This window comes from Bufo gargarizans, chromosome 7, assembly GCF_014858855.1.
Source record: "Bufo gargarizans isolate SCDJY-AF-19 chromosome 7, ASM1485885v1, whole genome shotgun sequence".
NCBI lineage: Eukaryota > Metazoa > Chordata > Amphibia > Anura > Bufonidae > Bufo > Bufo gargarizans.
In genome coordinates, this window is record NC_058086.1 from 191423362 (window position 1) to 191439206 (window position 15845).

At 43.0% G+C, this 15845-nt stretch overlaps 1 protein-coding gene across 2 annotated transcripts in view; it reads left to right on the forward strand.

Annotated features, from left to right (window-relative positions):
* Positions 1-15845, forward strand: part of PTPRG (protein tyrosine phosphatase receptor type G) — a 470827-nt gene that overhangs the window by 332226 nt on the left and 122756 nt on the right. For both annotated transcript variants that reach the window (XM_044300597.1, XM_044300598.1), the window contains exons 9-11: positions 181-371; positions 6340-6448; positions 14492-14541. In XM_044300597.1, the coding sequence (XP_044156532.1) occupies positions 181-371; positions 6340-6448; positions 14492-14541 (350 nt within the window). The remainder of the gene's footprint in view (positions 1-180; positions 372-6339; positions 6449-14491; positions 14542-15845) is intronic.

Below are 15845 nucleotides of genomic sequence, written 5' to 3' on the forward strand. Positions count from 1 at the left end.
TGGGCGCAGATCGGCACATATTCTATATAGATTCACATGAGAAACTAATGAGGATATTTCACTGTTTAAATACTTACATCCTTCTATGGAAACTTCTATCACCAGATTGATATATAGCCCAATGTATATTTGACATTCCTAATTAAATTCCAGAGAGTTACCATGTATTTTGTCTTTTAGTTTGCAGCTCCCCACCGGTCAGCATGACAGTGCAGCCAGTCAACAAGACGGCTTTAGTTGTTTCATGGAAGAAGCCAGCCTTCGTTTACCATCCTCCAATCATGAACTACATGGTATCTTACAGCTGGACCAAAAATGATGAAGAGAAGGAGAAGACCTACATTAAAGACAACGGCAGTGAAAAAGAACTGGTAATGTAATCTTGTGCAGTCATGTTTTATCTTTATTTTTCTTTGGCTATTTTCACATTAGGGTTTGTGCTGGATCTGTCAGGGTTCAATAAAAACGCTTCCGTTACTGATAATACAACCGTCTGCATCCGTATAATCTGTATCATAGCCAAGACGGATTTATCATGAACTCCATTGAAAGTCCATGTGTGATGGATCCGTTTTCTGTTGTGTCAGATTGTGTAAAAAAAAACGAATCCATCCCCATTGACTTGCATTGTGAGTCATGACTAATAAGTCTTGCTCCGCATCCCAGGACGGAAAGCAAACCGCAGCATGCTGGGTTTTGCTGTCTAGTACAAGAACGGAACGGAATGCATTTTGGAGTATTCCGTTCTGTTCAGTTACATTTTGTCCCCTTTGACAATTAATGGGGACAAAACGGAAGTTTTTTTTTTCTGATATTGAGACCCTATGACGGATCTTTATCCCGGGAAATATTAACGCTAGTGTAAAAGTAGCTTTTATATCCTATTGAGATGTTGCTCCTATAATGGAGGTTGTCCAGTATGAACAAGCCTTTCTCATATTGATAGGCACCATCCCAAATGCAGGTCATATGTTCTAGCTACTAGATGTCCTCTTCCACCAGGCAGGGGCGATGCTAGGTTAAAACATTCGGGGCCTGGGCCCCTGGAGTTTTTTCCCAGGCCCCAAATGTCCTGCCTGCCGCTAGATTCAACTGTAGGTCCTCAGAACGCAATACAATTGAATCTAATGCACTGGAAGAACTGTAGGACCTGTGATGACATCACAGGTCGTGTGACCAGTAAAAAAGGCAGTGGTTGAGAAGGACCTGCGATGATGTCAGTCACGTGACCAGTGCAGGAGTGGACGGCAGTGAAGAGGAGAAGTCCTGGGGGAAGAAGCTGTGATGAGGTCTGTACACGATTTTCACGCAACCCCATTAATTTCTATGGGGCCTGCGTTACGTGAAAAACGCTGAATATAGAGCATGCTGCGATTTTCACACAACGCACAAGTGATGCGTGAAAATCACTGCTCATGTGAACAGCCCCATAGAAATGAATGGGTCGGGATTCAGTGCGGGTGCAATGCGTTCAACTCGCGCATTGCATCCGCGCGGAATACTCGCCTGTGTGAAAGGGGCCTAAGGATCCCTTACAAAAAAGCATCTTGACAACTTGAAGGACTAGTGGTGGAAGAAGTAAGAAGGTCATGGATGTCCTGTGCTTACCTACGAGCAGAGCCACCTCTAGGCTTTTCTAGTAGAGCACTTTTTTTTCTTAGACGTGGTCTTCATCATACTTGCCACCTTCATCCCTACAAGTCTCCTGATCAGTGTAAGGAGGCAGAAATGAGATCTAATAGGTATTAGAAAGTCTGTCCTAATGTCTAAGTAAATGGCCTCTTTAAATCCAGACTAAAAGTATCATAAACCTTTCAAGAACACAATAGGAACACATATTGCACCCCGAGAGTATAAGTAAATGAAGGAAGTGTCGGACATTTTACTGGAAGACCATCAGTCAGGTTAAGTGCCTTGTTGGACATCTACAAACGAGAAACCAATCATTATTAGTACATGGGTGAAGGCCATCCCTAGTAGCCTAAGGGTTAAAAATAGATTTGACCAGTCAGAGAAAAAAAATACTTGGGCGAATTGCTTCTAAATGCAAATATTATTTCAGCTCCACACTATTTTAGGATTTCCCCAGTTCAGCACTCTCGTCTTTACACCAGTGCACATTTCTTTGCCCTTGCCGGGGAATCAAAGTAACTCTTCCAGGTTTCAGAGAGCTTCATTTAATGTTAATCTGAATCGGCTGGTAACATAACGAAGTCTGGAATTGTGTATGTACATGAAAAAAAGCCAGCGCCTACAATAAATCTCCTAATGACTTTTTTTATTTATTATTATTTCTGAATGTGCTATCCTCTGGGCCTGCTCCATAGCTTATAGACTAACGCTCCCAGATAAAGATTACTCTCCTTCATTTCCATTTATATTTTCTGTTCCCCCACTAGACATTGCTATCTGGGTCACGTCTGGCAGTACTTTGGTTCAAAGAATAGAGAAGGAATCAATTGAACGGCGCACAAGGTTACAATGTTCCAGGATGAATTTCTTTGTAACCGTTACATTATCATAAGGGACGTCGGGGTGGAGGGGGTTGTGGGGGCTGCGAGGACAATAATTAGCAGAAGCAACCTGTCCTGAGACTATAGAGCGTATCAACTATCAGTTCATGAATGTGCAGAAACCGGATATTATTATGAAAAATGTTTTGAAAATTGGGAGTGTTTTATCTTCAGAGCAATAAGTGATGAGACTTTATATAGTATCCAGATATCGGAAAGCCTCTGCTTTGCTTACCTCCTTAGATATAATAACCATAGGTACCAATGAGACTTAAAGGGGTTGAGCCACCAAAAATATTCAACATTTTTCAAACCAGCAACTTTTGCAGTAGCTTTTTATTAAAAATGTAGTATAGCCGCTGAGCTATTCAAAGAATCTGTATAGTGCCACCTGCCGTTTGTCCTTTTCCTTAGTTCTCCGTCCACCTCACTGAGAGGGCTCAGTTTGAGGCCTCTTTCACATGGGCGTCCCGGTTTTGTTTCGGATGCGTCGCGTGTGCATTTTGCGGGAAACCCGCGCGAGTGCACACGCAATTTCAGTCAGTTTTGACTGCGATTTGCGTTCCGTTGTTCAGTTTTTTTCTGCGCGAGTGCAATGCGTTTTGCACGCGTGTGAAAAAAAACGTAATGTGTTACCCAGATCCAAACCCGGACTTCTTCACTGAAGTTCGGGTTTGGGTTAGGTGTTCTATTCATTTTATTATTTTCCTTTATAACATGGTTATAAAGGAAAATAATAGCATTCTTAATACAGAATGCTAAGTATAATGTCAATTGAGGGGTTAAAAAAAAATAAAATTAACTCGCCTCATCCTCTTGTTTGCGCAGCCGGCATAGTCTTCTTTCTTCTTCCTTTAGGACCTGCAAAAGGACCTTTGATGACGTAATCGCGCTCACCACGTGTTGAGTGTGGGGACGTCAGAGCAGGTCCTGCTGAATGAAGATAGAAGATCCTTCTATCTTCATTTAGCAGGACCTGCGCTGACATCACCGCGCTCACCACGTGGTGAGCGCGATTACGTCATCAAAGGTCCTTTTGCAGGTCCTAAAGAAAGAAGACGATGCCGGCTGCGCAAACAAGTGGATGAGGTGAGTTAATTATTTTTTTATTTTTTAACCCCTCAATTGACATTTTAGTGAATTTACTTTAATGGAGTTCGGGGTAGCTCATCCCGATCATCTCCTGGCAACCATGCGTGAAAATCGCACCACATCCGCACTTGGTTGCGGATGCTTGCGATTTTCATTCAGCCCCATCCATTTCTATGGGGCCTGCGTTGCGTGAAAAACTGCAGAATATAGAACATGCTGCGATTTTCACGCAACGCACAAGTGATGCGTGAAAATCACCGCTCATCTGCACAGCCCCTTTGAAGTGATTGGGTCCGGATTCAGTTCGAGTGCATTGCATTCACCTCACTCGCCTATGTGAAAGGGGCCTAAATCTTAAAGACCACCAGCCACATCTTTTGTTAGAACCTCTGCCAGTTACAGGGAAAGAGCCACAGCAGAAAGGACATGCCCCCTGAGAAAAGACATGCCCCCTGAGAAAGGACATGCCCCCTGAGAAAGGACATGCCCCCTGAGAAAGGACATGCCCCCTGAGAAAGGACACGCCCCCTGAGAAAGGACATGCCCCCTGAGAAAGGACATGCCCCCTGAGCTACCAGCCTGAAATAAATCTAGCAGAACAATTGGAGCAATAAATTGGGAGATCTCTGGTTCCATATCAGGTACGGGGTTGATTCTAGCTTTGTTAGAAAGAGATGCTATATGATGTCTGATTATTTTTATTTTTAAAGAAATTATGGCACAACCCCTTTTAATGATCACCTACAGATGGTCCACCAGATAAAGTAAAAAAATGTAATTGCCAAAGAAATCACTATATAATAGAAATTTTACAGAATTTTGTGTTAATTCACACTTCTGTAACCCAAACATGGGTATAAAAGACTTTCTAATAGTAATAGTACCAAAACCTATACACTGGAGTAGACTGGTTCAGCCGGTTTGGCCAACCTTAGTTCAATGTGGGCTAAGATTTCTTCCTGGGATTGATGTGGTGCAAAGAGGTTTCCTACCCAAATCTTGGTGCTGTAGATGTGTTAGGCCTCTTTCACAAGTCAGTGCATCCATGGACCGCTCATGCATCCTATGACTTTAATGTGTGAGCATCAGTGGTTTTCCATGGACCTTGGGTCCCCAGAAGCCCGCACAATTTTTTTATCTGCGATTATGGATCCCTCGTGCACATTATAGTCTATAGGTCAATAGGGCGAAAACGCTTGACACAACATAGATGGCATCCACATTTGGTTTGTGGTTCTCATGGACCACTGGTAGGAGAAGCTCTGGAAATGGATTTTCAGTTTAAGGCCTCTTTCACACGAGCAAGTTTTCCCCGCGGGTGCAATGCGTTACGTGAACGCATAGCACCTGCACTGAATCCGGACCCATTCATTTCAATGGGTCTATGTACATTAGTGGGGTTTTTTTGTTTTGTTTTTCACACATCAGTTCTATACTAATTGGACACCCGTTTTCCCAAATATGTTTTTGGTGCCAGGTACATGTACTGTATCAAACGATTCCCCAATGCCATATTTTGCAGTCGTGATTAATTATCCAAGGTCCTGAAGATATGCAAAATGATAGAATGAAGGGACTAATTAAGAAAATGGTTACTGTTGCCAGAGGATAGCAGACATTAGGTCCTCCTCCTACCCTCTGCAGATGGTGAACTTTCGCTTTCATGACTTTCCTCTTTAGCAGTGGATTCTGATGTCTCTTTACCAGGAACCATAAAGTTGGTAGCCCAAGCTTAGCACCCTTTGACCTTCCCCGAAGACTACCCATGTTAACTAGTCAGGTCCTCTTTTTAACTTCAATCCAGTTATGGTTGGCAGATGGACTTTTAGTAAAACTTTAGGTCTCTGCAGATGGTGGACCTTGACTTGTATGACTTTCCTCCCCAGCAATGGCTTCTGATGTCACCTTGCCAAGAGCTGTAAAGTTGCAAATCCAAGCTCGTCCCTGAGGGTTATCCATATCAATCAATCAATCAGGCTTTGGCTTTCAACTTCTAACCAGTACAGAAGAACTTACTTGCTGTGGTCAACAGTTGTTTTTTTGTTTGTTTTTGTTACACATTAAAATGTTAGGTTAATGTATTTGTAGATAACTATCTCTGGAATGTCATCCGAACTTTACTATGTTAAGTCTATGTATATATAGTACATTGTGTTAAAGTCTGATAACCCACGGGGAGTCGGGGGACAAAGTTCTGCTGTCTTACGCTCAGGCAGTGATTTTTATTTTTTTTCCTGTAGCAAAGGACATTTCAATGTTCTGCTTGAAAAGTAAATTGAGGTAGAGAGGGGTGTGCTCTGCGCTCATTATTTACGGGGGCTACTTATGATATCGCCTTTGGCTTGGGCATGTAGCACAGACACTTCATCGGTTTTATTGCTCCATAAAAAAAGGCATAAAAACAAGAGAGAGACAAACAAGTGAAAAATACATAGATTCCAACGGATCTATCATTTTATTGGCCGCATAAATATTTTCCGACGTTTCTTTGTGAAGGCGAGCATTATTGAGCTCTTAAAATTGCTTTTTTAATGACATCCATGACAGTTTTAAATTAATACCTTGTAGTGTATTTAGGGACTTGAAGCTTTTTGGGTGAGTGTTTTAGAGAGTGTGATGTGAATAGATAAATATCATATGGTTCTGTGTCTGGCTCAGTTTGAGAAAACAGCGCCTCGACGTTGCGAACAGAAAATGTGACTTTCCTTCTTCTTTTTTTTTTTTATCTCTACAGAATGTCACCATTAACCACGCCTCTCCAGATATCCTCTACCTGTTCAGAGTGCAGGCAGTGTGTCGCAACGACATGCGGAGTGACTTCAGCCAAACAATGCTTTTTCAAGGTAAGAAACAGAAACCTTTCCGATTTGGCTAATGAATACATTTATTGGTCATTTGTCATCTTCTGTGGGCAGGCAGTAGATGGCGCTAAAGTGAAACCCCATGGGATTTCTGCAGAAACGGCGTCACTCTTGTCTATGGGCTGTGCGCGGTATTATAGTCCACCCTAATTGAAGTACTTAGTCGAGTTATTATGGCCACTTCCTACTTTGTATCTCATGAAGGAAGTCACGTGTGGTGAGCTGGCTTGGTGGGTAGAAATGAGTGAAGTTCTTAAAAATTCGATTCGGCAGCTTCATAGAATTTTAGAAAAAAAAAAATGTATTTGCTTTGCCACAAACTATTTGCGCAATGACGGGGAACGGTGATTGCGCCCCCCAACTCATTGAACACCTCAGATGCTGCGTTCATCGCTGATCGCAGCTTCTGAGATTAATATTAAAGGGGTTGTCCAAGTTGTTTTTTTATTCTTTCTATGTTTCTAACTAGGAAAATGTAACCACTTTCCAATTAACTCACGTTATCTCCAGTGACTGGATTCTCAGATGCTCTGATAATGTTCCTGCACAAGCCTGAGAGATCTGTACACTAGATGTCACTGTGTTGGCCACGCCCCCCTGCACTGTCTTGCTCTCTCCCAGCATTCTTAACCCCTTCAGCTGCACAGCTCAGGGCTGAAGTGTTTACTGTGTAGCTGCCGGCAGTGAGGAGACAAATGCTGGGCACAGGAGCTGAAAGAGAAGTTCTGCAGAGCATTGCAGGTAGGGGGAAGATCCTGAGTGTTAGGGATAAAGTTCAGGAATAGTATTTATTTTAATTTTTTTTAAAATTGTATGGTGCTCTTATTTTCTTTAGCAGTAATGTATCTTATAAATTCGGTATATATTTTTCCTTTTTTTACAACCGTTTGTTTACAAAATGTTTTTTTTTTTATGGTTTTTGTTTAGAATTCTCATTGCTTTTTGTTTTGTCGTAAACTCTTATAATCTGTAAATCAGGCCAATTAATTTCCCTTTTTTATGGTAATGGATTTACGGTGCTTTAAAATTGAGCTGTCAGAAATCAGATAGGCATATTGCACTCTGTAATTAAGATATGCAAAGTAAATTAACCCATTGTTTGACAACGTGCCTGAAGTTCATGGCAGCGACTGACCTGCCAGATGTCCATAGCAAGCTTGGCACTGTTTGTCCAAAATCTGAAATTAAGTAAATATTTACTGGGTACTTTGTAGAGTGTAAAAAAAAAAGTTGATGCTTTCATGGATGGAAAACCTGAAAATTAATCTGGATAGACACTGCCTGCTGACAGCCCCTACAGAGGAGTAATGGAGCGAGAGCTGCTGAACTTGCAAGTCTTCACATAAGATCCTAAATCAATCTGTTAAGCTTAATTAGTGCATCTGTTGTTGGCTCTAGAGAGGCCCAGAGCTACAGAACGTTACTTACCCCATGCATCAGAACTTTCTTTACCGGTGACCCAACCAGAGTTGAGAACATGGGTATCGGTTGCTTGTGAGGATGCCCATTAATATCCAAATTCATCAGGTGGGAGAACGCAGACCCTTCAGATTTACAGAAATTTCAGCGAAATGTAGTTCCGAATGAACAAGTCCCTTAAAGGTACACTTTAGTCAGAGAGTTTTTTTTTTTTGTTATAAATGCAATATTCAAAAAAAACAATTTTTTTCTTTTTTTGCATTTTTTTTTCCTTTCATTCATGCAGTGCTATGCCACTGAGAAATAAATTATTAAAATGCTGTTCTTTTGCAGCAGGCAAAACGCCTATACAGATAAGTAACTCATTGTCAGTTTACTGCTGCTGTGAGAGGAAGATGTTATCTGAAGGGTAATCCTCATTATTAATAGTATTTGTAGAATTGGGATGTCAGTTTCGCAGCTGTATTGTTCTCTTGATAGGCCTAGATAAAGATGTCTACGGAAGAGTATTGCATTGATTAGTGTAATGTGTGATGCTTTAACTAAGTAACTAATGGGGGGCTCTCTCTGGTCGGAGTGAGAGAGTTAATGGAGACTTTGCTGTGCTATAAGTTAAAGAGCCAGGACAAGAAGTGGAATACATGTAGTGACTTAAAAAAAAATTATATCCAGAAAACCATCCAGCCATTTTCTGGTTAAAAATAAATAAAATTACATAAAATATGGGTTGTTTACAAACATAAAACATTTTTTGATGGTAGGGTCCCTTTAAAGGGGATGTGCCATCAGAAAATGACCTATTTTTAAAATTGTGTCTTTATTGAAGAATTTTTGGTTCTTTTTAATTTTCTATGTCAATATCTATATTAAAAAATATAAATATTATTATCCTGACCAGTAAGACTAATAATAGGTGAGACATGTTGCTCCGTCCGTAGCTGTTTTATGTGCAGCAACTTAGAGTTCCCTCATCACCTTGGACATAAAAGGCGTCCCCTGGTCAGTCAGAACCTCTTTAGGTAGCTCCACTCGGGAGAACATTTCCATTAGCTCCTTAGCTATCAGTTTAGCCGATGTATGTCGCAGTGGCATCCGGATACCGAGTGGCGTAGTCTAGGACGACCAAGATGTGTTGGTGTCCTTTAGCGGACTTTGGTGCTGGGCCTACGAGGTCCATAGCGATATGCTCAAACTGTACCTCAATGATCGGGAGAGGTACCAAGGGACTATGGAAAAGGTTCTGGGGCTAGTTGCCTGGCAGGTCGGGCAAAACTTACAGAATTTGTCCACCTCCCTAAACACACTGGGCCAGTAAAACCCTTGTAGAATCCAGTCCTGTGTTTTCTGCATTCCCAGATGACCCCCGAGAACATGTTGGTGGGCCAACTCTAACAAAAGTTTGCGATAAGCCTGGGGCAGCACCAACTGTTCATTGGGTTCATCCCGCAGCTGGTTTACCTGATACAACATATCCTGCTGAACCACAAAACGGGTGAACACCGACTCTGCCCCAGCTTGTTGTGGTTCACCATCTACTATTAACACATTTTTCCAGGCTCTGGATAGGGTGGGATCCCGATGTTGTGCAGTACTAAAATTATCCCCAGAGACATTGAGGTCTGCCAATTCAGAACCCGGCAGCAAGTCCTCCACGTCTCCTACCATCACACTTAGCGGGGTTGTCTCCCCCTCTTCCACCGAAGTGGCCGTCACCCCTACCGCTGGCCCTTCTGCTTCGGGTTCCCAGGGTTCTGGTCTCCCCCTGGAGCTAGGCCACTCTGCTAGGGTTACCCCTGTCTCATGGGTATCAGTCACTTTCATAGCAGGCCACAGTGCCAGGAAACCAGGGAAGTCTCTCCCTATTATAAGTTCGTAGTGTAAATTTGTGGCAACTGCCACTTCGTGAGTCCACCTGCCAACACCAGGGTGGTGGGATAGTCTTTTAAGTCCCCATGAATGCATATGACCCCGACTTTTCGGCCAGTATACTCAGCGGACTGTACCAGGGGAGCCCTTACTAGGGACACCAGACTCCCTGAGTCCAGCAGGGCCTCTGCTGGAGTGTCTCCCACCTCCACCTGGCACAAGTGATTTAGAGTTTCTGGGGTACCCGCTGCACACAGCTTCCTGGCATATAACGACTGACGAAAGCCATAGTTCGTGTCCATGGGTTCCACCTGATGTGGACAGTCAGCTCGTACATGGCCAGGCTCCCGAAAGCGCAAGCAGACTATCTGAGCCGGATCCATAGGGGGTACATCCCGGGTGGGTTTGGTTGACACAAGTCGCCGTGTCTGGGGTGGAGATTTACAGGATTTGACTGCCCCCCCCCCCTCCCAAAAGAACCCTCCTGTAGATTCCGGGTAGCCTCATAGCGTTCCACCAGGTCGACCATCTCAAGGGCATTACCTGGAAAGACCTGGCCGATCCATTGCTGGAGAGTGGGTGGCAAAGCCCTCCAGAAGATATCAGCCAATAGTCTATCCATCATAGCCATAGGACTCGGCACCTCAGGCTGTAGCCACTTTTGCAAAAGGTGGAGTAAGTCATAATACTGGGGTCTCGCAGGATCAGCTGGCTTAAACCCCCACTGATGTACCCGCTGGGCCCGGAACAACACATTCACCCCCAGTCTTGCCAAAATCTCACCCATCACTTTTTGGTAGTCGGCCACTTGAGTGTCCCGCTGGGAATACAGTGGATATAAAAAAGTCTACACACCCCTGTTAAAATGTTCTGTTATGTAAAAAAATGAGACAAAGATAAATCATTTCAGAACTTTTTACACCTTTAATCTGACCTATAAACTGTACAACTCAATTGAAAAGCAAACTGAAATCTTTTAGGTAGAGGGAAGTAAAAATATAAAAATAAGATATAGTTGCATAAGTGTGCACACCCTTAAACCAATACTTTGTTGAAGCAAAGGAATCTATAGTTGCAGAATAGGCCTAGTTAGCTTCCTGGTATATAGGGGGGGGGGGGGGGTTTGGGGAGGAGCCTACTAATGAGGCCAGTTACTCACCCTTGAGTGCTCACCCTACTTGGCCTAAACTAATGAGTGTGAATACCTCAACGGCTGTAGTCGGGGCACTCGTCTTAGAAGGACGACCCCCAGCCTCAGGAACCTCGGGCCTATACTGTAAAGCCCTATGCTCTTACCTCCCTGGTAGATATATTCTAAACCTTCATCCGACGCGTTTCCCCAGGTAGGGACTTGGCTCTTCAGGGATATTGGTTATCAGGGCACCGTAGGCAGTGGCTGTGCGCCTGTTTTCATCTCGCGGCTGTGGCAATTGAAATGCGCGCCGCTCCTCCCACATTTTGATTGACCAATGGGTCCTGTGTGTACGCTGCGCGTTGATTACTCACCTCGCCATTGCACGCCAGGTCCAGACGGAGACATACGTCACGAGGTACCGCCTCATGACAAGTCCGGGCTCGCTGTGCTCCGTCACTGGCCGGCGTGATTAGTTGCTATGGGGACCTAAAACCGCGTCCCCGGCTATATCTCCATGCAGCAAGGCTTAATTTATGATCGCTTTGTATCATTAGTAGCTCGGCTTAGGTTCAAGCAAAGAAAGTGACATTAGTACTGACTGACAAGAAAACCCGATTGCATTAACCCTGTCTGTCCTGAATGCTGTAAAGCAGTTGCTTAGGACTAGGGAGAGGAAGTTTTAATATATGGCTAGTAAACATACTATATGTATCATGTTACCATAGTATCATAGTTCCATAGGGTTAGTATTGGATTTGCTATAGGTGCTGGTCAAGGCATAGGGACTCTATACAGTCCGGGAGTCCTGTATATATAGTAAATAGGCATTCCATTATATCATCAATGCTCATTAATCCTATTGTATGTTCTCCAGTGCTATCTATAGTGCACTCTTCCCACATATAGAGACGATATATTGGTTAGTGGGTAGGCAGATTCATCCGGGGAGGGGTAGGTTATTGTATTTATTAGTTGTACACGTGTATGACCTTGGCTCCTGTGTATATGGATTTTTACAGGAATGGTTTAAACGAGAGGTACTCATTCAAGCCATTAGGTGTTACTGATTTAAGTTTATATATCCATCTCGTTTCCGCCTTTAGGATCGCTTTATCCCAGTCTCCACCCCTCCTTGGTTTAGGGACATACTGGATGCCTATAAATTTAAGGCAGGTGGTATCTCCACCATGGTACTGATTGATATGTCTTGCCACTGATGTATCTTTTTTGTTTTGGATGTCGTTAATGTGGTCTCTGATCCGTCGCCTAAATTTTTTATTTTTTTTGCCCACATAGTCAAGGGGGCAGGAGCACTACAAGTGCCAGATACACTACACCCATAGTGAGGCAGTTCACATAGTCACGAATGGTGTATTCTCTGCATGTATATGAGCCCGTAAAGACCTTCGTTTTCAATACTTGACTACATGCCGTACATCTCCCACATTTAAATGTACCAGTGGGACTCCTCGACAACCAGTTTCCAGGGTTCAGAGGGGGCTGGTAGTGGCTATTGACCAGTCTGTCCCTTAGCCTTCCTATATGTTATTAGGGGATAGGGTCCTATTATGTCTTCCAGGTCTGGGTCTGTTTTGAGTATATCCCAGTGCTTGGATAGCACCTGTCTGACCTCATTATGGGCATCATCAAAGGTGCCAATAATTCGGGCAGTATTTGGGGACTTCGTTGGCCCCATCCTCAGTTTCTTTGGTATGAGAAGCGTGTCTCTATTCTCAGAGCTCGCTGCCTCATTGGCTACTCGCAGTACTCCATCTAGGTATCCTCTTTCCCTAAATCTGTATCTCTGATCCTTTGCTTCACTTTTAAACTTTTTTCTTAGTGGAGCAAATTCACCAGAGTCTAAGATACTGACCCTTGGGAATGCCCTTACATAGGGCATAGGGGTGGGCACTTTCCCAGCGGAGCAGACTGTTGGTTGCCGTCTTTTTGCGGTAGACAGAGGTAATTATATTGTTATCTAGGCCTCTTTCTATTAACACATCCAAGAATGGCAGTGCATCACGATTGTGTTCAGAAGGCCCAGGTCATTGTTGTTGATAATCTCCATGAATTCCGCAAAGGAGTCCTCTGTCCCTCTCCACAGTACAAAAATGTTGTCTATGAACCTTAGCCATACGACTACCATATCTTGCCATTTATCCATCCTCTCTGATCCGATATAGTTGGCTTCCCACCAGCCCAGAAGCAGATTTGTGTACGACGGCGCACAGGAGCTGCCCATCGCAGTACCCCTGAGCTGGTGGTAATATCGGTCGTCAAAGATAAAATAGTAAGGCTAAAGTTCAATAGATCAAGTATGAATTGGTTGTGCAGGGGGCGTCTTTTATCCCTCATTGATAGGTAGCTCTCGACTGCTTTGAGGCCCAGATGGTGTTTAATTGAACTATATAGGGAACTATATAGACTCCTCCCCAAACCCCCCCCCCCACCCCCCTATATACCAGGAAGCTAACTAGGTCTATTCTGCAACTATAGATTCCTTGCTCCCTCTCTACTACAGTGCAGGAGTTCACTACACTATATTGTCTCATTTATTTTAGATGACACTAATAAAAGTTAAATATTAGCTTAAATACGATAAGGCACTCTCAGTTCGGCATATATTTATATTCCTGCAGCTCCTTTAATGTTGCTGTAGGCCTCTTGGTAGCCTCCCAGACCAGTTTTCTTCTCATCTTTTCATCAATTTTGGAGGGACGGCCAGTTCTTGGTAATGTCACTGTTGTGCCATATTTTCTCCACTTGATGATGACTGTCTTGACTGTGTTCCATGGTATATCTAATGCCTTGGAAATTCTTTTGTACCCTTCTCCTGACTGATACCTTCTAACAATGAGATCCCTCTGATGCTTTGGAAGCTCTCTGTGGACCATGGCTTTTGCTGTGGGATGCGACCAAGAAAATTTTAGGAAAGACCAACTAGAGCAGCTGAACTTTATTTGGGGTTAATCAGAGGCACTTGAAATGATGGCCGGTGTATGCTGACTCCTATTTAACAGGATTGTGAATGTGATTGCTTAATTTGCATTATTTTAGTTTTTGTTTTTTTCCCTCCACCTAAAAGATTCCAGTTTGTTTTTCCATTGAGTTGTACAGTTTATAGGTCACATTAAAGGTGGAATAAGTTCTGAAATGATTTATCTTTGTCTAATTTTTTTTACATCCCTGAAACCTGACGTTTTAACAGGGTTGTGTAGACTTTTTATATCCACTGTACATGAGCGTCTAGGGTTCCTGCAAGAGGAATATTAGAGTTTTGTGTAGTCGTTTCTAAATGTCCACGTTCTGAGTCCAGTTTGGACATTGTAGATGTCCATTTTAAAGCTTTTTTCTGCTAATCCCCTTTTCTTTAAGACGTCCTCTCATTTTCAACCTTTGAAAAAATTTCTGATTGATCAAATTACAAATTTAGGATTCTGAAGAAATGTAATTTAAACCCTCCATAGTATCTGTCTAGCTCCTTATTGGCTTGTCATAAGACAGAAGTAGTAAGGGACAGGGGTAGGAGGACCTCCCATGGCCATAAAAGACCACTATTCTGCTATATGGAGAAAATGCTTAAGTTTTCCTTTCATTTTTTTCAGCCAACACAACTCGAATATTTGAAGGGACCAGGATTGTGAAGACAGGAGTGGTAAGTAGAGGAACGCCTTCCCTCTCTGATGTCTAGAAGTCTTTTGGTTCTCCAGCGTTATGGTGATGCTCCATGTCCATAAACCATTCTTCAGCCAGTCGTCTGGACTCTGGCCTGTTTTGAGGCGGTTTTCTTGAAGCTTAAACGGATTATCCCAAGATTTAAACTTAGAGGTTCTCTGGGAGTGCTCATTTTTCAGCATGTGCCCATGACCTGCTCCCTGCTGCTCCAGTCCTATCCCCAGCTTGTTTTCTTCTGGCACTACATGGGCATGGTCACATGCTCCCCTGCAGCCAATGACTGGCTTCAGTGGTGACATGCTGCTTTTGGCCACATCACCACTGAAACCATGTCCATACAGCACTGGAAGAAAGCAAGCTGGGGATCGGAACATGGACAACAGCGGAGGAGCGGCAGGGTGCAGGTAAGTATGAATTTCATGTTTACGAAGGCAGCCTGTGGGCACGTGCTAAACATTAGTATTCCCAGAGAACCCCTTTAAGCCCTATCCACAGGATTAAGGGATGTGTCTGATCATTAGAGGTCTACCCACTGGGCACCCATGCCAATCACAAGAAGAAGACTCCTATGTGCCCCTGTATTAATGGAGTGCAGGGTTTGAGCAGTCGTGCTATCTGTCTCTCTATCTCTCTTTCCACTCTCTTTTTAATAGCCGTTTTAATGGGCTCTGTGCCTATCTCACCATCCATCTATCCCCTGTTTCTATAGCCCTCTCTATGTATCTATTCTTCTATCTATCCTTTTATCTGTGTGATGTATTCCTCCAGCCTATCACATGCACCTTGCCCTCTGCTGTCCACAGCTGTAATAATAACAGGTAGCACTTGTATATCCAAGTTTTGCTTTAGACCTTAAACTCTTATGTCCGGAGGAAGCAAATTGAATGTTGTTAGGAAATCCTTATTCTCCAGTCTGTGCCAATTTTTTTTTTTTTTACATCGCTAAGCTGCACGTTAAAGAGGAGAAAATGTGCGGCCGGTAGATGACACAATGGTGACATCCGGTGGACACAAATGTAATTAAAAGCCAAACACAAAAAATTGGCTTGTTCTTTTGTGCTTATTTCTTTGCTTCATTTGTTATAAAGAACATATATTGTAATTTATTTTTTTTATTATTTTTTTATTTTATTGGATTAATTAAATATTTTTCTTAACTTGCCAAAATCTAGACGCAAGATGATTTAAAAATGGAAAGAAAAAAGTGATATGACTGATTTACTATTTGCAGTTTTCCAATATAGTAATAATTTCACCTTCTCCTCGCCGAGGCTTAAATTTTAC